The sequence below is a fragment of the Sminthopsis crassicaudata genome, chromosome 1 (assembly GCF_048593235.1).
Source record: "Sminthopsis crassicaudata isolate SCR6 chromosome 1, ASM4859323v1, whole genome shotgun sequence".
Taxonomy (NCBI): Eukaryota; Metazoa; Chordata; class Mammalia; order Dasyuromorphia; family Dasyuridae; genus Sminthopsis; species Sminthopsis crassicaudata.
Window position 1 is genome coordinate 222,642,255 of NC_133617.1, and position 23,003 is coordinate 222,665,257.

Here is a 23,003-nt window from a genome sequence, read left to right on the forward strand (position 1 = left end):
TATCAAAAGCAGATAACAGGTATTTTTGCTAATTATTAGGAGAAAGAATTTGAGGATAGGGTTTTTTAAAGAATTCCGGAAATGATTCTGAGATGGTATAAATAAAAAAGTCATTAAGACTTTTTTTTTAAGCCTCTTTTTCATAATTATTTTTCTTTACATCCCTCAAAGTAAAAAAAAAAAAGTCCTAAAAATAAAATATTCCCCCCAAACTTTCACTAGATCTCACCTATCAAACCTGCTTTAGAACAATAAAAGTAACTTTTTCTTTAGTTTTTAGAAAATTAAAGCAGTAGAATCATCTTTGTTAAAGAGATCAAAATTCCTTTCTTAAAATCTCACTGACTTCGAAATCAAATAAGCTTTTTTTCTTCTTTTATAATGAATTTACTATAAGAGGAATATTTTTTATTTCTTTATCTCATTCTTATAGTTTACACTATGTTCTATATAATATTATATAGAGACAACAATGGTTTTATAAATTCTTTTTTTCTTACTTCACACAATACATATATCCTCTCCTTTAATAACTTTGCTGTTTCTATCCAGGACCATCCAAAAGACAATCTATGATGGGTTAGGTGGTGTTTTAAAGGTATGTTACTTCTTGTTCTAATTTCTCTTCTAGGAAGACCATATGTTCTTCTTCTTAAAGCCATATTTACATCTGATCTCTTCTCAAGATAAGCCCCTAAATAGGAATTGTACAGTTTTAGAAGTCCAATTAATGCTTGTGTCAAATGTAAAAGATCTTTATTTGTATAGAATTTTTAAAAATCTCCAGTTAATATTTTAAAGCTTTAAGAGCATTAAAAAACGACTTAAGAACAGAACTACTACACCCTCTTCCCTATCTCATTTTGTTTTTAAGCTAGTTGGCGCCAAGAAAGCATATGTTCTGCCAGTGCTGAGCTAATCTCTAGGAAAGCCTTTGCATGATGATTCAAGAAACTGGAAGATCTCCTACACTGACCTATATGCTTAAAAATGTATTCGAATATTTGTTGTCAACCCAGTTCACAACTTATTAAAATTATTCCCAGATTTCCCTCTTCTTCCATTTTTTTTTTTTTAAACAGGGCTATTTAAAACTGAAAATATCCAGAAAACTGCACGGAGTATTGAGATAAAAAAACCCCGAGTTCCTGTAATCACTAAAGAGTCTCGGTTACATTGCACTGGAGTTCTCAATTTAACCATAATGTCTTGGCTAAATTACAATTCCAGCTACACAGCTTAAACATTTTCCTTATGATTTCAAGGGGCTATAATACACAACTTCCGTCTTAAACAGTTGCGCAGTGTTGTTGCTAAACCAGCTGTCAGCTGCGCTTCGGCAGCTTCTCGGTCCATCGGTCTCGATCTGCAGAACGCTTTGAGATCCTCTAGGATGAGTCACACAACATTATCCCTCAAAATGAGATCTAAGAGCGTGACAGGCAGCGATCGTTCAAGATCACTGCTCAAATGGACAAAAGGAAAGCAACTGAAAAGGACTGATTGCACAATGCCATACACGTATCCGGCACTTAAAAACAAGTGGCTGTTGAGCCGAGGTTTCCCTTTCTCTTGAAAAACCCAAGCAAGAAGCAGTAATTTCCTCTTCTTTCTTCATTCATGGCCTCTCCTCACAACTCCCGGAATTCTCCCCTCCCCCTTCTCTCTGCCACCTCCTTTCGGAAGCTTCACCAGGTGAATTGACAAGCTGATACTTCTATTACCCTCCCCCCTCCGCCTCCCGCAAAGCTGTCTATAAACACCGGCGGGAGCGCGCGCGCGCCCGGGCGCCACCCTTCACGCCCTGGCATCCACAGGCGGCGCCCTCTTGGAGCCACAGAAACACATAGACATACACTTACTCAGCGCGCGCGCACCCATAAGCGGAGGCGCGCGCGCGAGCACGCTTGCTCCCTCCCTCCCCAGCCCCCGCCATATTACGGAAGACAGCAGCACCGGGAAACCTCCCGAGAGAGAACAGGGTAGAGGGGAGGAAATCCCTCCCAACGTAGCAGCCACCGCTCTGCGGCCCCTCTCCCCCCGCCCCCTGCCCCGTCCACTTCCCCACCCACCGTCCAGGACCCTCCCAGCACCGCCCCCCACCCCTCATGCCGGCACAGTGACAGCCACTGGTACTCAGGCGGCTTCACACACCGGCAGGCAGCTGAGCCTTCGCTGCTAGTGGAGAGTAGAGGGCGTCGGTAAAAGGGAGATCAAGGCGAGGCGAGCCAGGGTGCTGTCGGGGGCAAGAGGACGGGTAACGGTCTGCCTGTCACTGCCCTGCCCACCACAGCCTCAGTTCGGCCCCATCCCCTCACCGAGGAAGACGCGCTCAGCTCAGGGGTAGGATGGACCCGCTGCCGCGGCTGGGAAAGGTGGGTGAGGAAAAGGGGGCGCGTCCCTTACCTTGTGTAGGAGAAGTGGGGGACGAGCTGCGAAGCAGGATTGCGGGGTCTCCTCTCGGGCGCCCGGGAAATAGCTCGCAGTCGAGCTCCTCCTTCTCCTCAGCTCCTCAGTCCCAGCCACGCCCCCCCTCCCTTTACCCACCCCTATTCCGGTTCTTGTTCCGTGTCCAAGGATTTAACCCCGTAGCTGGAGGCTCAGAGTAGCCGCTGTCCTGGTTGCCGTCTTCGCCACAACCGTCACCAACACCACTGCCGGGGTCGGGTTTGAAAACATCTCCTGTCTTGCCCGTCCCTCATCACAGCCTCCTCGCTCCCAGGATCAACCCGACTTTGCGATTGGTTGTGGCTCTGGCACGTGACTCACCAGCAGGCACGGGACACGCGGCGTGACAACCCCGCCTCCCTACTGCCCCGCCCCCATCTTCCTCCCCCCCCCCCTTTACTACCCTCTTATCCCCTTCCCCTTCATTTGCACTTATAACGTGAAACGAACGCTCCAGTGCGGGGTAGGGGGTAGGGAGTAGGGGAGGGAATCGGGTTAAACCAATCGTAGAACCCCGGCCGGGAATTGGGGCATTAACTCTTCCCTTTGTGCTTATGAAGCTAGTGGTGCCTCCCCCATCCACCCTAAAGTATCCCCCGCCTTTCCTCACCCCTCCCCTCTCTCCCTTCTGACTACCCCCTACCTCCCCCTGTCATTCGACTCAAGGTGGGAGGGGGCGATCAAAGGGAGGGAGGTTTTAGCGCAGGCGCCGCTGACGCTGAAGCGCCAACTGCTTCCATTCTAGCTTTTCGTGGCGACTGTGGCTGAGTCTGCGACTGGAAACTTCTGGAAGTGGCAGCGGCAGCGGTAGCGGCGGCAATCCTTATGGGGTATACATGTATGTTATATTTGTGATGGGCGTATTATTGCGTGCCCAAACTCCGGTAAAAATTGCTAAATGACTGGTTAAGGTGCGGGTTTTCTCCACTATTAAATTTTCGGCCTTTGGTCGACTGGCTTCACAGGCTGAGGCAGAAGGGGTGAGGTGGGGTTCGATTGCGCAGTGAGTATTTCCACACTCGGCAATGCGCGTGCGCTGAGTTCAACAGCCGAATGAATTGGCCCAAGCTAGTGCTGAGGGGCGGAGGAGGCCGCTATAGCTCCCAAAGAATGGGAACTGTCAGCCGTGCTCCGTTGCAATCCAGCAGTGCGCCTGCGTCGTACCTAGACCAATGGGAGATGAAGAGACCTGGAACTCCTGCGACTGTATAGTTGGATGGAGGAGTTAAATGATTAACCCGGGCCTAGAAGACAGGAATCCCTTTAGTGACCTTTTGTTAATGATTGGGGAGGGAATATTTACATGCATTATGAGTCCTTTGAAACCTAGATAAGTACCTTATTCAGATCTGAATCGAGAAAAATTTACTCTAACGAAGATAACACATCGATTTGTTTTTATAACTAATAATTTTTAATTGTGGTTTTAAAACATTTAATCTACTGTTAAAGCCTTTTACACAGCTTGACTGTGTCTGTGAGCACCTCTTATTTCTGGTAGTATTTATTGTAGTACCTCTCTTGGTATTTATCCTGTGCCAACCTCGAAATGGTTTGTTTTGGTTTCGTTTTTAAAATAAGGGAAAAGTATCCAACCAAATAATAAACAACTAAGTTCAAAGACCCTAATTTATGCTTAGTATTCCCAGTGAATTTAACAAAGTGTCAAACTGATGAGGATGAGAATAATCGGATTTGTGTACCTAAGAGCTTTATTTCAATATAGTTGATCATGGAAGTACTGGTTTTTAGAACTATTTTCATTTTCCCACATCTATCTCTTGCCAGTCCAACCAGCAGGATGTATGACACATTTACCGAAGGAGCACAAAGATAAAAAAGAAATCCATATAATTTTCCACTCTGGTTTCTAGCACTTAGCACTTTGGATTTTGAGTAGCTTTGAACCAGGATAGAATTTATGCTGCTCAAACTTTCATTTACAACTTTGTTATTTACTTATCCAGGTACAATCTTCATCCTCTCAATGGAATATAAACTTCTTGAAGGGAGGGGCTGGATTTTTTTTTTTTTTTTTAAGTATCTTCAGGATGTAAATTTGTCTGACACTGCCGGTAACTGCATAATAAATACTTGATGAATCGGATTAAAAATCAAGATTAAAGAGAGATAATACCTTGTATATTTGTTAAACTTTTAATTATCATTGTAACCATTTATTTCCACTGCAAGAAGTGCACTATACAAAATTTAATAGTAGTTTTTTTAGTTAAGCTGTAAAATTGTCAGTAGAGATTCAGTTTGTATGTTTTAGTTGACAGCTTGAATCTCCCTCTTTTTGCTTCTGGTTTAGGCTGTATTAAAATAGATGTGTGTACACACATACACAAAATAATTTTATTAACCAAAAAGATAAATTTAACTTAATCATATTTCCAGTTTAAAAAAGTATTTAGACACATTGAGATGGAAAGTGAAGTTGAAGAAATAACTGATATTTATTCCATAGTGCTTTAAGGTTTACAAAGTTCTTTCATATATTCTTATTTTATAAAGTAACTCTGTAAAGTAGGTTCTATTAGTCCTATTTTAGAGGCTCGATCAGAGCCCCAGAGTCACACAAGCACACAAAGTGGCCTGCTTCTTGACTCACCATCCAGGGGCAATTTACTACACAACCTTTTTTAAGAGAACTATAGCCCTAGGCATTGATACATATTTCATTAACCGGATCCTCACCGGATCCAGTATAGAACTTGGACAAATATGGTGAGAATCTGTCAGTTGAGGTTTTCATTAAAGCTAATCATGACCTTAGCAAATAGAAGCAATGGACACTACCTTTTAGTCGCTGAACTCTTCTTTTTCATTGTGAAACTGGGGTTATAAACTAAGCAATTTAGTAATTACACAGAAATTAAAACCTAGATAATAGAAAGTATAAATAAAATATAGTATAAAATAAAAAAGATATTAAGTATCTTCTCTTTGAAGAGCATTATCCTAAAACTCTGGAAGAGTTTTGTTAAGATAGGTGATAGAGGCATGTCTTCTGTCAATAAACCTGTTAAAAAAGCAGTAGCTGATTACAGACAGACTTCTGACTTTGAAACTTCTTCAGGATGACAGAAATCATTTTTTAAAAAATTCATTGTGTGTGCTAAAAATTAATGTACTGAGTAATTAGAAACCTAATATACCAAATCCTTCCTCTACTGCAGATTTTCAGTTGTATTTCTGAATTTTTTTTATTATTATTACAGCTTTTTATTTACAAAATATATGCATGGATAATTTTTCAGCATTGACAATTGCAAAACCTTGTGCTCCAATTTTTCCCCTCCTTCCCCCTCATCCCCCCTCCCCTAGATGGCAGGTTAACTAATGCATATTAAATATGTTAAAGTATAAGTTAAATACAATAGATGTATACATGCCCATTCAGTTATTTTGCTGTATAAAAAGAATCAGACTTTGAAATAGTGTACAATTAAACTGTGAAGGAAATCAAAAACGCAGGCAGATAAAAATAGGGGAATTGGTAATTCTATGTAGTGGTTCATACTCATCTCCCAGAGTTCTTTCACTGGGTGTAGCTGGTTCAATTCTGAAATTCTCATTTTTCAAGATACTTTATTGAATGGGTATTGAAAATTCCCATTTTCTTAATGGGAAACAATGAATTTAAGGCTTATATCATAAGTACTCTGTGGTCTTAGTAAGTTTGTGCCTTTTCTTTTGGTTTAAATGCCATAAAAAATACAATCACGAACAAATATAAGAACAATAGAAACTTGGCCTGTGATTTAATTGTAAAAGGAACTATGGTGTTACTCCTCCTCTGCAATTTATACTCTGAAGAGTTGCCTAGGGCACTGAGAAATGACTCGCCCAGGATTACCCAGCCAATATGGGTCAAAAGCAGGATGTGAAGTCTGAGTTGAAATCAGAAAGATTCTAATAATAACTTTAATATCCTGTCTCTGACATTTAGTCTTATCATTATGGATGTCATATAATTTCTGTAAGTCTCGGTTCCTTCATCTATAAAATGAGGATACCTGCTTTAGATTGCTAAGCCATCTATAAATCTTAAAGTACATCAGCAATTTGTTATTAAATGGATTTAACAAAAATAGTTGAAAAGATGTCATAGGGATATATTACATAAGAAGAATTCTATGTAGTAATTATTTTTGCATCCTTGGAATAGTTAATGTTAATCTAGTCACAAGAAATTTCATACAATGAAAATTGTGTAGAATTAAAAACTTTCTGACCCTTTTAATAATCATACAATAAATAATTCTTTTTTGACAAGATGCTTTTTTTTTGGTTCTTATCTTCATAATGATCACTGTCCATGACAAGTATAGAATGTACTAATAAGGAAGACAAGAAAATAGCTGAACTCTTTAAAGGGCTAATCAATTTGCTGGTAAGCAGTAAATTGCCCTTTAACTTTCCCACTGAAACAAGTAAAAGATTTAAGGGCAGGAAGTGCACGATGACTCCCTACTGGTTTCCCAGCATCTTTTTTACCTAGACTAATTTGCCATGAACTCACTGGGGAACAGTTCTCATTACTAGCTCAGCAGTTTAGAAATGTGATTTCTTACAATGCTTTCATGTTGTCTTGAAAAGAATATAGATTGTTAATTGAATTTATTCATACCAGATAATGCTGCATGAAATCTCATTGAGAGAAACTATGATGCTTGGCATTGGGACTTCAAGGACCCTAAGAAAGCAGTTCTTGCCTACAAAAGAGCTTAAATTTTAAATAATTATATACAAAATAAACCACATAAAAGAAATGTTTATAACTAGTGAATGGCTCTGGCAATATAAAAATGTAAAAAACAAGTGATACATATGCTCTGATAAAATACAAAATTGAGAGTTTTTGTATATATGAAGCAGAGTTTGCACTTTGAACCTATTGTAAGCAGGCATTTTGCAGAAGGTTTGAGTTATCTAAAACTTTAATTTGAAGCAAAATTATCATTACGTAAATTAACATCTTTAGCATGTTTTCTCAACTAAAATCTTGTGATGCCTTATCATGGAATTAATGTGCTAGATTTCTGAAGATTATGTCAGAAAAGAATAAACTCAGGTTAAATTCTATCAAACTAGAAAAACTTTGAATATGGGCCTTACGGGAGTCATATATTTATAGACCAATCTCGCTTAATTCAGGGATGTTCAAAGCCAAACTGTAGGTAACTCCAGAAAACCATCTACAGAAAAGTTATTTGGAATCTTCAATGATGAACGACAAAATTATATATCTTTAGAGCATTAAATTAAGGCATTGTAACATTTACCTAAAAATGCTTTCTTCCATTCCCTTCCTGTAACACATTATTTAGAGACTGATACCTAGGATAGGACTGTATCACTTTGTTTCAAGGACCTTGCTACAGGTTTTTTACTTTTTTAATTTAAAAATTAATATTTAATATTTCTGTATATTAAGCATTAAATAGACATTACTAATAAAAAGAAAAACTTCAACTGTACCCAGCTATGCCTTCAGAATTTTACAGATAAGATAAAAAGGATATTATAGAAGGCTTTATCAGAGATCAGAGTATTTCTAAAGTAATTTAAGAGAACATAGTTGTGATTTGGGATTATTGATGTTTACTAATAGAAAATTCAGTTTTTAAAGAAAAGTGATTTTGATGAAATCCTAAATAAATGTTATAGATCTTTACCTATGTATTCCATAAAAGCTACTAATAACTTTTCAACTCAGTAAAATGATTATAAATAGAATGGTTTTTTTTTGTTTTTGTTTTTTTTTTTACTTGAACACAAAACATATTTTTGTGTTGTTGATTTACAGATGTAATTAAAAAGAAGATCTGACTTGTTAGTAATCCAGGTCAAAGTAGCCAAAGACAACACTAGTGTGTCTGTATATGATAGAAGCGTTCCATTTTAAAATAATGGCTCTGAAAACAAGATAATTTCCTTATCCCACTACCTAAAGCATTCCTGGAGAAAATCATTATTAGGAAAAAACAGTGCTATACCTGTGTGAACACATACATTCTTGGCATAGTGCCTGGCACACAGTAAGTGCTGTATAAATGTTAGCTATCATTATCATTAATCTGATATTTATGATTTAGAGAACATTACAATGGAATATCAAAATACAATTTTAAAAAATGAAATGTGGTAAGAACCATACTTAATTGTCATGAGATACTTTTTCATGTCAAATATGAACTATGTTACTGAAATGAATATGGTTGGAAAAAATATTTGTACCTATAAAACATGTAATAATGTCTTGTTAGCCAAAGTACCCAGAAGGTTTAAAGAGGATATTTTGTGTTTTTTTAATATGGTATTTACTATGGTTAAAGGCTATGTCAACACCAATGTAAACACAAACCAGAATATGCAATATTAAATGTTTCCATAGATGGGGAGATTAGTTTTAATTTATTTTAAATGTACTGAGAAATATTTTCACAGGTTTGTTTAGGGTTTTTACACAAATTCATACAAATTACTTAGAGGCCTGACTGCACACCAAAACCAGGTCCTTTGGGTGGCTCAGTCAAAGATGTAAGACCACCAGCTGGTTCACAAGAGAAACGTCCACTCCTTGAAGGGAAAAAAAAACAAAAGAAACATTTAAGATTTTACTAATAACCCTAAAAACTAAACAGCCTCATCTAAACTATTAGCAGAAAGTTAAGTAGGGAATTAATTTTTTCAACTTCAAAAGCTCAAATAAAATAATAAATTTTTACTGTTTAGTCATTTCCATGTGAAATTATAGACCAAATTAGTATGGGTTGTCTCATCTTCCAACCTATAACTGGCTTGATTTAAATACAACTGTCATTTTTTTTTTAAACTACTGAAAGATACAGTAATAATCCTGAACTAAAAATTTAACTTCATACCTTAGCTTCTTCATCTATATAATAAGGGAATTGTACTTTAAAGTTCACCTCCCAAGTTCCTTTTAATTATAAATCCATGACTCTAGGATCTCTTGGATTTTCATTTAAATTGAGACCTGTTAACAAGGAATGGGAAGTACAGTATTACATGTTATTTGTCCTTTGTATTTGAAGACCACCAATGACATCATTATGTCTTAACTTGCACAGGAATTGGATTTAAGTGAGGCAGAGTTGCACAGTCATCAGCCTCTCTTCTAGAGTCATGGATGTCTAGTGGCAAAACAAGTCAGAGAGACTAGCCATTGCCTGGGATGCAGTGGGTAATTTTGGCACCTTAGGTTTTTGACCAAATTCTAGTACTCTACAGGTACCACTACTTCAGCTGCATTTACAGCTATTGGGCAAATTCTTCTCATCTGTCCATTCTGCCAAGGAAATCACATTTGGGGAAGAGAGTGCCCTAAACAAAAAAAAAAGGCTTGAGGCTTGGCAATTACCTTCAACATGGCTTTAACCTATCTGCCTAGACAGTATTGCATATAATTCTCTTTACAGTAACTATATTTAGAAATAGAAATACTGGGTTCTTTATGGTTTTGAGAATATTTTCTGGGTTGCTTGAAAACAATGCTTCTGGGTCACAGGGAGGAAAGTCAAAGCATACTTGTGATTTACACTTTTTGATAAGAGGATATGTTGGTGTTAGGATTATCTAAAAATATCCTTTGGATGAAGAGTATAGCTACTGGAGCAAGCAAGGTGAGTAGCACAGAAGTAAAAATGAAGGACAGCTAATTCTGAAGAAGCAAGGGGCTAGGTCCTGAGGATACAAATACAAAGAATGAAATAATATGTGCTCTCAAGGAGCTTATTTTAATAAAGATCTATGAATAAAATAATGTTGGAATAGACAACCTTTGCTTATTCTATTTTCAACTTTCCTGTCCCTAAAATCATCTGGCAAGTTTGAACAATGTATCCTATATCCCATTAACAGATTCCAACTCAACATCTGTTTTCATCTCTCCTATTCTTACTGATATTTTACCTTGCCTTCATTCTGAAAATGTTCAGGGACACCTTCTCATTTATCAGTTTCTTGGTGCAGTTAATAAAAAGACAAAAATGTCTAAACTAAGGATATGAACCTGAATCTATTATGCAGAAGAAAGGAAATGAAGTTCCATAGAGATAATAAAAATGAAGTGATGTGCTGTCTTGCTTTCTTCAATTCATGCTAGGATTTTCCCATAATAAATGTTGCATGAAATTATTTCCCTAATGTGTATTTTAAAATGCCATCTACTTGTCTACTTTTTTCTTTAAGTAAAGGAATTTGATTTCCCACTGATAATAACTTTCGATTAGTTTAGATTAACTAATCCCACTTGATATTATAAATTTTAACATATTCAAGCTCTCAATTTGGCTTTTGGGGACTAGGAAATATAGAAAAATAGCATTTCACATTCAAGTCCCCTGATTGTTGATCCTTTAATATTAATGATTATCATCAATCTTATTTTTAATCTAAAAAATTATTTAACAGCTGATGTGCATGGGATCAAATAGAGTAAAATCAAAGCAGACTGGAACTCTAAACTTACTGATGGTCTTAGTTCTGGTTCTATAATCCCCCATTTCCTTTTCTTACCTCACAAAACAAGATAGTCAAACGATGTAACTATTCGACTTAATGAAAAATTTAAATGTTTTAAAAATCTACTTCCTAACCCAAATCTAATCTTATAATAAAAGTTCTAACCATAGTGAGCACATTGATGTTTTAGAATACTACTCAGTATTCTGAATTCATTTAAAATACGACCAATCTCAGAATTAATTTAGCAAAGTATTCTTCACAATATAGGGGCTCAACTATTTGATTTCATTTAAATGTATTTACCTAAAACAAAATGGAAGTGATGCTTTTATATTTCTATTGTGAGTTTATTATAAATAAAACATATTTAGGACAAGAGTTTTTTTTTTTAAGTTATCTAGTCCAACATTCTCATTTTATAGATAAGGGAATTTGTCCAAGATCTTAATCAACCTCTTTTTTTCTTGAGAGGCAGTAAGGGCTTTTTGATCTTTTAAGACACTGCCTTCCCTATAACTACAAGAGGAGTGGCAGTTTTCATCCACAATGGAAACCCAAAGATTTGCAAATGTTATATTAAAGGTAGTCCTAGACTAAAAGGACCAGTTCTCACCAAACCTCATTTGTATTAACTTATTTCTTGATTATCAATGATTTTTAAAAAATAAACTTTCAGCAGCAGCAGTGTAGACAGAAAAGTTGTACTGAAGCTTATTTAATTTGCTATTTAATACTGAAAAAAGATTTGGTAGAAGATTTGAAGATTTTTGTACCTGGATTTCATTTACCTTCACATCATTACCATGATAAACAAATATGAAAAGGATCTTTGCATATACTGTCAATCACTAAATGGGATATACCCTAAGGAAATTCGGAAATTACTAATACTTTTTAAAAAGACAGCAAAAACTTTTTTAAAAAAAATTGAATTTTACTATTCTTGTTTAAACAACAAGCAGTTCAGGGGCAGGTAGGTGGCGCAGTGGATAGAGCACCAGCCTTGAATTCAGGAGGACCGGAGTTCAAATCTGGTCTCAGACACGTTAACACTTCCTAGCTGTGTGACCCTGGGCAAGTCACTTAACCCCAGCCTCAGGAAAAAGAAAAACAACAATAACAACAAGCAGTTCAAAATACCAACATATCAACACAACTGACAGTGTAAGTCTCCCATATCTCTGCGAAGAATTAGGGAAATGAATTTTATCATGTCTTTGGAAAAAAACTTGATCATACATTGTACAGTTTAACTTCTAAAACATTATTCTAAAGGAATTGAAAAGATGCCCCAGTTTCATAAAGTTTAAAAATTCTGGACAGATGCTGAGATATTCTTAATTTATATATTCCAATTAAACTTCAAAAATAGAATTCATTAGAGAAAGCTATGTTACTAAACAATATGTTAAATGGGACAAATATGCCTGAACAAGGAGAAATCTGAGATTATGTTTAAAATAACATCTGCAAAAAAATGAAATAAGTGGTATCCATCCCAAAGAATAAATATAAACATTGGGCAAATTTATAAGAGTTTTATCATCAAAATAGAGTCAAGAAGGAACTAAGACGTAAAAATATCAATCTGAAAGTTTGTGTTTAAAGCTCTCTTCTTAATAGTTAGAAAAGGAAATGGGTTAGGCCTAAGTTTGAGCTAGACAATATAATACTAACAGATAAAAAGTGAACTTTTCATTAAATGGTTTTAAAATTAAAAAAAAAATTTAAAAAGGAAATAAAGGCAACAAGGATTAAAAAACAGTACTGAAAGCACATTGCAAAGTCTCCAGATTCAGATGACATTACAAAGTACTGAATTTAGATATGATCCTATGAAAAGATTTAATTTAGAGATAGGTAAATAGTACCTCTGTGTGTGTGTGTGTGTGTATATCCAAGAATAAACATACAGACTAGTACTAATATTGCTGACCCTTGGCAATTAAATACTAATTAATTTTTTAAAACTGGCTTCCAAGACAAACTGAAATGAGTAGAGCCAGAGACCATTGTACCACAATAACAGCAACAGTATGTAATAATCAACCATGACTAATTTAATGATTCAAGACAGAATTGATGGGAGTCTGAATACAGATCAAAACATATTATTTTCATTTTTTTCCCCTCATAGTTCTCCTGTAGATCTTCTTTCATAACATGACAAATATGGAAATGTTTCACACAATTACACATATATAACCTAAATCAAAATTTCTACCTTTTACAAAAGGGGGAGAGGAAGGAGAGGGAAAAAATTTTGAAACTAAAAGTTTTGTAAAAAAAAAAATTATTAAAAATTGTCTTTACATATAATAGCAAAAAATAAAATGTTAAAAAAAATAAACCCTGATATTTTAAAGTGGTTTGTTAGCAATTAATAAATGCATACTGCTTTCTGTGAATGACTTCTTTCCTAAAACATATCACATGGTGGCACTATTAAATATGACAGCTATAGGGTATATCTTAATTGTTAGCAAGGAATTTAGTGGTCTCATGATATGCCTTTGGACAAGATAAAGAAATCTAGACTATATAATTTAGTGGATTTATAAATAGTTCTTTAAGCTACAAAACTCATAAGAATCCATTGATGGATTATTGTCAACCCAATGACAAGATTCTCTGGGAGCATACCACGGGGGCAGGTTGTTAGAATCATGTCATTCACCATGTTTACAAGACTTTAAAAACACATCAAAAATTCTAAGAAAAAGCTAAGATAATATAGCAGAATGTGAAGCCAAAAAGATCTAGGAAAAGGCCATAATGCACAGAAACTTTTAAAAAATGGATTTTTATGACTTTCATTTAAAAACCAACAGAAGTACAAAATGGAAGACTGACTTAATAAAGCTCCTCAAGAAAAATACTCGAGTATTTCTAGTTGAGTGCAAGTTAGCATGAGCTAATAGTATGAAGTAGCTGATAAAAATAGTAACTGAAAGGTTATAGGAAGATAATATATCCAGCTCAAGGGACGTCATAACACATTTGCTGAGCAAAGTAGAATACTTAAGTTATGAATTTTAGGCCATATGTGACATATTGTCATAAACCTACAGAAAAATGGTGAGGAAGTGCTACTGATGAAAGCTGTGAGGATATTGCTACATGAAGAAAAATCAAGAGATATTTGCCCAGGAAAAAAGACTGGAAAACTTAAGGGAAAGATGGTGTTTGGAGTGCTACCATGCAGAAGGAAGTTGTTTAGATATTTTGTGTTTTTTTCTGAAAGTCAAAAAGTAGGAGACAGAAAATAAGCATATTTTGGATCAAAATGATGACTTTATGAAATAGTGAGTCTCTTATCACAGTTTTCAAGGAGAGACTTAATCCAATAGTAATGTTAATTGTAGTAAAGATTCTTGCTTCAGGGAAAAAGACTAACTGACTTTTACAGTCATTTCCAACACCTGTAAATTGAAGGAACAAACACCACCTTTCAAAATATGTAAACATTTAAATTTCCATTATATAAATAAAAACATACCTTGGTCCAGGTTTTGGAACATTGCCAGCTTTGAGCTCATCAAGTATCTCTTCAATATCCTTAGGTGTCAAATCTTCCTATGAACAAAAATATAAAAAATTTTAAACTATTTGACAGCTGAACATGTGATTACTACAATACTACATAACCATTTTTAATATTTTTTTCTGATCAGATAAGAGTAAAGGCTTTTTTTTTTTTAAGAGAATACTTCCATTAACTATCTCTAGTGTACACGAGGGGATATGCAGTATGGTGTACAAGAAATAATACAACTTTATGGTGGTTGTAGGAATAAAAACTATATGTACATTTAGGATGCAAGTGTTCCAACAGATAACTTGAAGAACCTGGCAACTATTCCTTACCCCTAATATTATTTAGTCACATAATAGTTACATAGTGACACACACCCTATTCTCATACAAAAAGGTCTTGTGAGCCTTGCTTAACACTTAACATGCCTATAAACATCTTTCAATTCTGTTACTAAATGCCTTACAAATTTCATTATTTTCAAGAATTCTTGCCTAATGATAACAAAAATAAATTCATCATAGTAACTCAAACAATAGAAATTGTAAGGACAACTAACAGTCATTTATCCCGAATGAATAAGAGAATAGAATGTAATTAAAATTGACATTTGTTGTCATTTTTCAAATAATTCAAATACAATAAAATCCAACATATAATATATGGAACATAATCTAAATGAGAGAGGGGGAAAAACCGGGGTCTTGCTAGATGGCTTTAAGGTCTGGTATTGCATTAATCTAGGATGCTATGATCCCTCCACTCATAACTTCCATCGCTAGTGTTCTAGCCCTAATCTTACTTGAGGAATTAGTTCCATATCACTAAATGCCTTTTGGGCATCTTGAACTGGATGTTCCATAGGCATCTTAAACTTTAAATGTCAAAAATTTCTTCCCCCAACCCATGGGGTTCTAAAAAATTTTTTGTGTCATGGACCTCTTTGGCAGTCTAGTAAACCATGGAATCCTCAAAATATATTTAAATGCTTAAGGAAACTAATTTATTTCCCTGTTTCAAGTCTATCCTAACTACAATCCATCTTCCATTCAGTTCCCAAAGTTATTTTTCTGAAGTGTAGTCTGAACATGTCACCTACCCTTCCCACTCCAGTGGGTTCCTATTTACCTTGAGGATTCAAATTAACTAATTAGCAATCTAGCATTTACATAGTACTTTGTAGTTTGCAAAATCACCAATATTATGAATATGAAATTTCCATTAATAGTGAGATCACATATTCTTGCACTCCTGAAGTAATATATTAAAGTACCAAAACAGAATTTGATAATAACCTGTATCAGAAAGACATATCTTAACCACAGAACAAGAAATAAGTCCTATTAGGTATATGTCTTTAAAAAGGAGTTATGATCACTAGACATAACAATTATGTTGTAAAGAAAAAAGCTGAAACAATTTTTTTTTTTTTGGTAAATTATTCTATGACAGACTTGCTTTGGGATATCTATTTTAATAAGCTTAATCCTCACATGAAAAAGAAAATTTTCTATGAAAATGCAACTTTATAACACAATATGGCATAAGATTAAGGATAATTTTTTTCTTATTACCACTCATTTTACTAACTTTGTCCAATGACTGAAATATTAATGTTCCTAACAGAAAAGAACACTCATCAATGTGAACTAACAACACATGCTAAGAATGTGAAACCAGTATTTCACAAATGACATCTTTAAATTTTTCTTTTTCTTTTTGCTGAGGCAATTGGGGTTAAATGACTTGCCCAAGGTCACACAGCTAGGAAGTTTTAAGTGTCTGAGGCCAGATTTGAAAACAGGTCCTCCTGCCTTCAGGGCCAGTTCTCTATCCACTGTACCCATCTAGCTGCCCCATCTTTAAATATTTCAAATGTTTGCATAGGTAAAAAGAAATTCACTCAAAAAAATGATTCTACTAAAAGTTACTTATATAGATTATATGTCTTAAAGATGAACTCAGAAGAGGAGGAAATAAAATATCCTGACTAGATAAAATGAGGGAAAACACAGAAAATCCAAACTCCACTTATTTGAAATCATTGTGAACACATAATTCTAAACTTAATTAAAGTGAAATACTCACATAGTAATTATCATTTATTTGAACCATTGGTGCATTTACACAGGCACCTAAACATTCCACTTCTATTAGTGTGAAAAGCTTGTCAGGTGTTGTTTCACCAACCTTAATACCTAAAAAAAGAAATGATTACTACTAAAATCACATTTTAACATATAAATCTACTTTCGGTAATTTGGCCAATTTTAAATATTTAGCACAGTACATTTCATAACATAATTCTTAGAAAGAAATGGTTAAGTTTTAATAGTTTCTCATGTCAAGGTTTTTTAAAAAGTAATCTGTATAATTATGTCTGTTGTTTACAACGTTCTCTTTACCAGTTTACTTTTTCAAATTAGTGTGGGGAAGGGAGGGGAAGGAAGGTCCCAGAATTTTTAGTACCTAACTATGAAAGAGATATTTAATTGAAAATTAGGATATCTAGGTTCTGGTCTAGCTGTTTCATCTGAGGAAATCACTTAATTCAGTTAAAGTGAAAACTTTTATTAAGCACCTACCATACACAAGGTACTATGTTGCTGCAACATTGAGGCAAGGAAGGTGAAAAACTCCAATCACTATATTCAAGGAACTTATTTTTAATGTTGTGGCTAAAGAAAGCAATAGAAATTAATATGATACAGTATAAGCACCAAGAAAATTTAAACCGCAGGGTAGGGGTGATGAAGTTTATGAAGGAGGCACCTAAACTGGATCTTGAAGGAAGAAAAGGATTTCAACAGGTGGTATTCTATTTATAACTTTAGGAGAACAATAGGAGAGAAAAGATGCTAAAAGGATCAGCAGACAATTGTTATAGCTGAAGAATGAATTTGGGAATTGGAAATTTGGGGAAATTCAAGAAAGTTCCAAGTCAAGAGGGGCAGAAGGAAAATTTTGAAAAGCTAAAAAAGTAGAGGAAGAGAACTGGATACATCAGAAAGCATGACATGAAAAGGAGCTATGTGAAGAGAATTCTTATGGAGACTTTGCCAAGAGAGCTAACAGGCAGATAAAGAGAAGATTGAGGACCCAATTTCCAAAAAAAGAATGAAAGCAAAGACAAGTTTCTATACATAATGTGCAGTGTTTCTTTTTGCTATGGCCATAATAGTGACCTAGGTTGAAAGTACAGACTGATTGTTTCTCCTGGAAAGATAAGAACTCAAAGAACACCTCTGTCTATTCTGTAGGTTATCAAGGAAAATAATTATTTTAAATAGCTCCATTATAAGAAAAAAAGGAATTTGAAGACAGAGAGTAAAAGAACATGACACAAAAGAGAAAGGGAAGAAGGAGCAATGGACATTTGAAGATAAAATCTTCCCAAAGAGGAGAGACCTAAAACTTTTGAAAAGCAAACAATATCTTATTCTCCAAGGAATGATGATATGAATCTACAGTTAAGAGACCATATAAATTTAGGGGTCAGAGAAAGAAGAGATAAGTAGTGGTGGCTTAGCTCAGGAAAAATAAGACAGCTATTTGTCGATTTAACAACAATAGAAAAGTCCTATGTTCTTCTATAACATGCAACCAGAACCAAATAGAGAAGCTCCCAAGACTTGTCAAACTGGATGACTACTACACTTCTGATAATTTATGAAGGCACAAAGTGATTCTGCCAGGAGGAGCCTAAAAAGCATTACCAAAGATGAAGTCCTGGATAGGAAATTGAACTACTCATTACTGGAGATGTTTTCATCATTGTGCAAAATCTTCCAAAGAGAAGCATATTGGGGAAAAGAAGTGCTGATTAACTGTTCTATGGCCAGCAATAGGTGTGACGAACAAGGTCTGGTAAGAATGTATGTGCCTGGAGTCTTGCAGATGTCATTTAAAAAAGGTTATTAAATTTAAAAAAAGGCAAAAGGAGAAAAAAAGCCATTATATATTTACTAAGCTAGATATAGAGGTAGGAACTAAAATACAGTGTGAATAGGAACAGAAATGAATGTTACATTCAAAGAAAAATTTCAATAAGTCAGTAGTGATAATGCTAATGGCCTCAGATGTAGATTTTTTTTTTTTATTCATTTTTCCAAATTATCCCCTCCCTCCCTCCACTCCCTTCCCCTGATGACAGGTTTTTACATTTTACATGTGTTACAATATAACCTAGATACAATATATGTGTGTAAATACCATTTTCTTGTTGCACATTAATTATTAGCTTCCGAAGGTATAAGTAACCTGGGTAGATAGACAGTAGTGCTAACAATTTACATTCATTTCCCAGTGTTCCTTCTCTGGGTGTAGTTATTTCTGTCCATCACTGATCAACTGGAAGTGAGTTGGATCTTCTTTATGTTGAAGATACCCACTTCCATCAGAATACATCCTCACACAGTATTGTTGTTGAAGTGTATAGTGATCTTCTGGTTCTGCTCATTTCACTCAGCAACAGTTGATTTAAGTCTCTCCAAGCCTTTCTGTATTCCTCCTGCTGGTCATTTCTTACAGAGCAATAATACTCCATAGCCTTCATATACCACAATTTACCCAACCATTCTCCAATTGATGGACATCCATTCAACTTCCAGTTTCTAGCTACAACAAAAAGAGCTGCCACAAACATTTTGGCACATACAGGTCCCTTTCCACTCTTTAGTATTTCTTTGGGATATAATCCCAATAACAGCAATGCTGGGTCAAAGGGTATGCACAGTTTGATAACTTTTTGGGCATAGTTCCAAATTGCTCTCCAGAATGGCTGGATTCTTTCACAACTCCACCAACAATGTATCAATGTCCCAGTTTTCCCACATCCCCTCCAACATTCATCATTATTTGTTCCTGTCATCTTAGCCAATCTGACAGGTGTGTAGTGGTATCTCAGAGTTGTCTTAATTTGCATTTCTCTGATCAGTAGTGATTTGGAACACTCTTTCATATGAGTGGAAATAGTTTCAATTTCATCATCAGATGTAGACTTAAAAACTTATGACAAACCATATTAATAATCAAATTAATAAAAACCATATGATCATCTCAATAGATGCAGAAAAAGCATTTGATAAAATCCAACATCCATTCCTACTAAAACCGCTTGAGAGTATAGGAATAAATGGACTATTCCTTAATATAATAAGGAGCATATATTTAAAACCTTCAGTAAACATCATATGTAATGGCGATAAACTACAGGAGTGAAACAAGGTTGCCCCCTATCACCATTACTTTTCAATATAGTACTAGAAACTCTAGCCTCGGCAATAAGAGCCGAGAAAGAGATTCAAGGAATTAGAGTAGGAAATGAGGAAATCAAATTATCACTTTTTGCAGATGACATGATGCTATACTTAGAGAACCCCAAAGACTCTGCTAAAAAGCTATTAGAAATAATTCAGAATTTTAGCAAAGTGGCAGGATACAAAATAAATCCACATAAATCCTCAGCATTTTTATACATTACCAACACAATCCAACAGCAAGAGATACAAAGAGAAATTCCATTCAAAATAACGGTCAATAGTATAAAATATTTGGGAATATATCTACCAAAGGAGAGTCAGGAATTACATGAGCAAAATTACAAAACACTTGCCACAAAAATAAAGTCAGATTTAAATAATTGGAAAGACATTCAGTGCTCTTGGATAGGCTGAGCGAATATAATTAAGATGACAATACTCCCCAAACTAATCTATTTATTTAGTGATATACCAATCAGACTCCCAAGAAACTATTTTAATAACCTAGAAAAAATAACAACAGAATTCATATGGAACAACAAAAGGTCGAGAATTTCAAGGGAAGTAATGAAAAAAAAATTAAGTGAAGGTGGTCTAGCTGTACCTGATCTAGAACTATATTATAAAGCAACAGTCACCAAAACCATTTGGTATTGGCTAAGAAATAGACTAGTTGATCAGTGGCATAGGTTAGGTTCACAGGGCAAGATAGTGAATAAAAATAGCAATCTAGTGTTTGACAAACCCAAAGATCCCAACTTTTGGGATAAGAATTCATTATTTGACAAAAACTGCTGGGAAAACTGGAAATTAGTATGGCAGAAACTAGGCATAGACCCACATTTAACACCACATACTAAGATTAGATCAAAATGGGTCCAAGATTTAGGCATAAAAAACGAAATCATAAATAAATTGGAGGAACAGGGGATGGTTTACCTCTCAGACTTGTGGAGGAGGAAGGAGTTTGTGTCCAAGGGAGAACTGGAGACCATTATTGATCACAAAATAGAAAATTTTGATTACACCAAATTAAAAAGTTTCTGCACAAACAAAACTAATGCAAACAAGATTAGAAGGGAAGTAACAAATTGGGAAAACATTTTTACAGTTAAAGGTTCTGATAAAGGCCTCATCTCCAAAATATACAGAGAATTGACTTTAATTTATAAGAAATCAAGCCATTCTCCAATTGATAAATGGTCAGAGGATATGAACAGACAATTTTCAGATGATGAAATTAAAACAATTTCTACTCATATGAAAGAGTGTTCCAAATCACTACTGATCAGAGAAATGCAAATTAAGACGACTCTGAGATATCATTACACACCTGTCAGATTGGCTAAGATGACAGGAACAAATAACAATGAATGTTGGAGGGGCTGTGGGAAAACTGGGACACTGATGCATTGTTGGTGGAGTTGTGAAAGAATCCAACCATTCTGGAGAGCAATCTGGAATTATGCCCAAAAAGTTATCAAAATGTGCATACCCTTTAACCCAGCCATACTACTACTGGGCTTATATCCCAAAGAAATACTAAAGAAGGGAAAGGGACCTGTATGTGCCAAAATGTTTGTGGCAGCCCTTTTCATAGTGGCTAGAAGCTGGAAGATGAATGGACGTCCATCAATTGGAGAATGGTTGGGTAAATTATGGTATATGAATGTTATGGAATATTATTGTTCTGTAAGAAATGACCAACAGGAGGAATACAGAGAGTCTTGGAGAGACTTACATCAACTGATGCTGAGTTAAACGAGGAGAACCAAAAGATCATTATACACTTCAACAATGATACTGTATGAAGATGCATTCTGATGGAAGTGGATATCTTCAACATAGAGAAGAGCTAATCCAATTCCAATTCAGAATCAGCTACATCCAGAAAAGGAACACTGGGAAATGAGTGTAAACTGTTATTTTTACCTTCTGAATCCCATTCTTCCTGTGCAACAAGAAATTCGGTTCTACACACATATATTGTATCTAGAATATATTGTAATATATTTTAAAAAAATAAATAAATAAAAATGTCAAAAAAAAAAAAAAAAAAAAAAAAACAACTTATGACAAGTATGTCTAATGAACTGAGCTATATATTCAAGGAGTTGAATTTGACTCCTTAAGGATCACTGAAATTTGACGGGATAAGAACCAAGATTGCATTATTTTTTAAAAGCAAGCTAAGGGGAGATTTGGAAGGAAGGTGGCTGAATAGCATATGGTTAAGAAAATACAAATATAAGGACATTTAGACACAAAAGTAGAGAAATTATGATTTCAGAACATTTGGGTGAAGACTAACAGGTGAATTTAGGCTTGAGGGTAGAGGAAAAAAGTCTAAATAATTGGAGCTATATAAAAGGTACTGAATTCTTTTCACTGGGATATTATAACCTCTCAAATACTTCCCAATTGTGACATTCTTTGAGATGGGGGGGAGGGAGAGAAATATGAGCAAAAGGAATGACCAGTGTGTATACACAAATCCAAAGAATGCAAATCATTTTTCAAAATGCATAAAGGAAAATCACATGGAAAAATATTTTGAAAGATATCTAGATTATCTGGAATGTCTTAAATGAAACCTAAGATTGTTTTTAATTAGGGGAATAGTGTGGTCTGTATAGTGATAAGGCTTTTTCTGTAGTTCTGTGAATAACTTAAGAAAAACAATTAGGGTAAGGTATTGGCAGCTTTAGTAGAGAAGAAGGAATGGAGGTGGAAGAAGTAAAATCCAAGATTTGCCAAACAATTAGATGTAGTGTAAGAAAGAATTTTTCTGACCATCAGTTTCTGCTCCATAGGAGAGCCTAGAACAGAGATTTGGGGGACACTTGTGGATGTGATATGGATTATGATTCAGTGAATGAGACTGAGGAGACAAGACAGGTAAGGAAGAATCAGGAGAACAAATTTATAAGTCACAAATGAATTTATGTAAGGGTCACTTTATAAAGCCTGTCTCTTTGCCATAACATTTAAGAATTCTGTTAGTGAAGAATGCCAGTGCCTGTTGAAATACACTTATTTCATTTGTTCAATGATTCTTTAGATATTGTTAGACAGAACATGATAAAGTAGTGATTTCTGAAATGTTTAAAGGAGAAAAGTTTTGAGGCTGAGAACAGGACAAAAATAAGGCTGAGATAAAGAAAATAAGCACATTAAGAAGGTAACTTAGTGGAAATATGGGTTTGGTAGAATACGCTAGTGTTCCTATGATACCTGTATTCTTGGGTTTTAGTTTCAAT

The 23,003-nt window shown here is 35.1% G+C and overlaps 2 protein-coding genes and 1 long non-coding RNA gene across 10 annotated transcripts in view; 1 reads left to right on the forward strand and 2 right to left on the reverse strand.

Moving 5' to 3' along the window:
- ANKRD12 (ankyrin repeat domain 12) overlaps positions 1-2,680 on the reverse strand; it is a 168,677-nt gene extending 165,997 nt beyond the window's left edge. For 5 of the 8 annotated variants that reach the window (XM_074275117.1, XM_074275088.1, XM_074275108.1 and 2 more), the window contains exon 1: positions 2,407-2,584. The gene's annotated coding sequence lies outside the window, so the exon portion shown is untranslated. Of the gene's footprint in view, positions 1-2,406 lie in introns of all 8 variants that reach the window. The other 3 variants (XM_074275126.1, XM_074275099.1, XM_074275060.1) reach the window with 1 other exon arrangement.
- The window catches only part of LOC141546960 (uncharacterized), a 34,799-nt gene continuing 13,720 nt past the window's right edge, over positions 1,925-23,003 (forward strand). Inside the window, exons 1-3 of the long non-coding RNA XR_012483473.1 lie at positions 1,925-2,375; positions 2,578-2,775; positions 3,194-22,641. This is a non-coding gene — a long non-coding RNA (uncharacterized LOC141546960). The remainder of the gene's footprint in view (positions 2,376-2,577; positions 2,776-3,193; positions 22,642-23,003) is intronic.
- Positions 8,841-23,003, reverse strand: part of NDUFV2 (NADH:ubiquinone oxidoreductase core subunit V2) — a 39,641-nt gene continuing 25,478 nt past the window's right edge. Inside the window, exons 6-8 of the mRNA XM_074275135.1 lie at positions 16,571-16,680; positions 14,447-14,523; positions 8,841-9,036 (exon numbers count right to left, since the gene is read on the reverse strand). Coding sequence (XP_074131236.1) covers positions 8,943-9,036; positions 14,447-14,523; positions 16,571-16,680 — 281 coding nt within the window. The 3' untranslated portion in view covers positions 8,841-8,942. The remainder of the gene's footprint in view (positions 9,037-14,446; positions 14,524-16,570; positions 16,681-23,003) is intronic.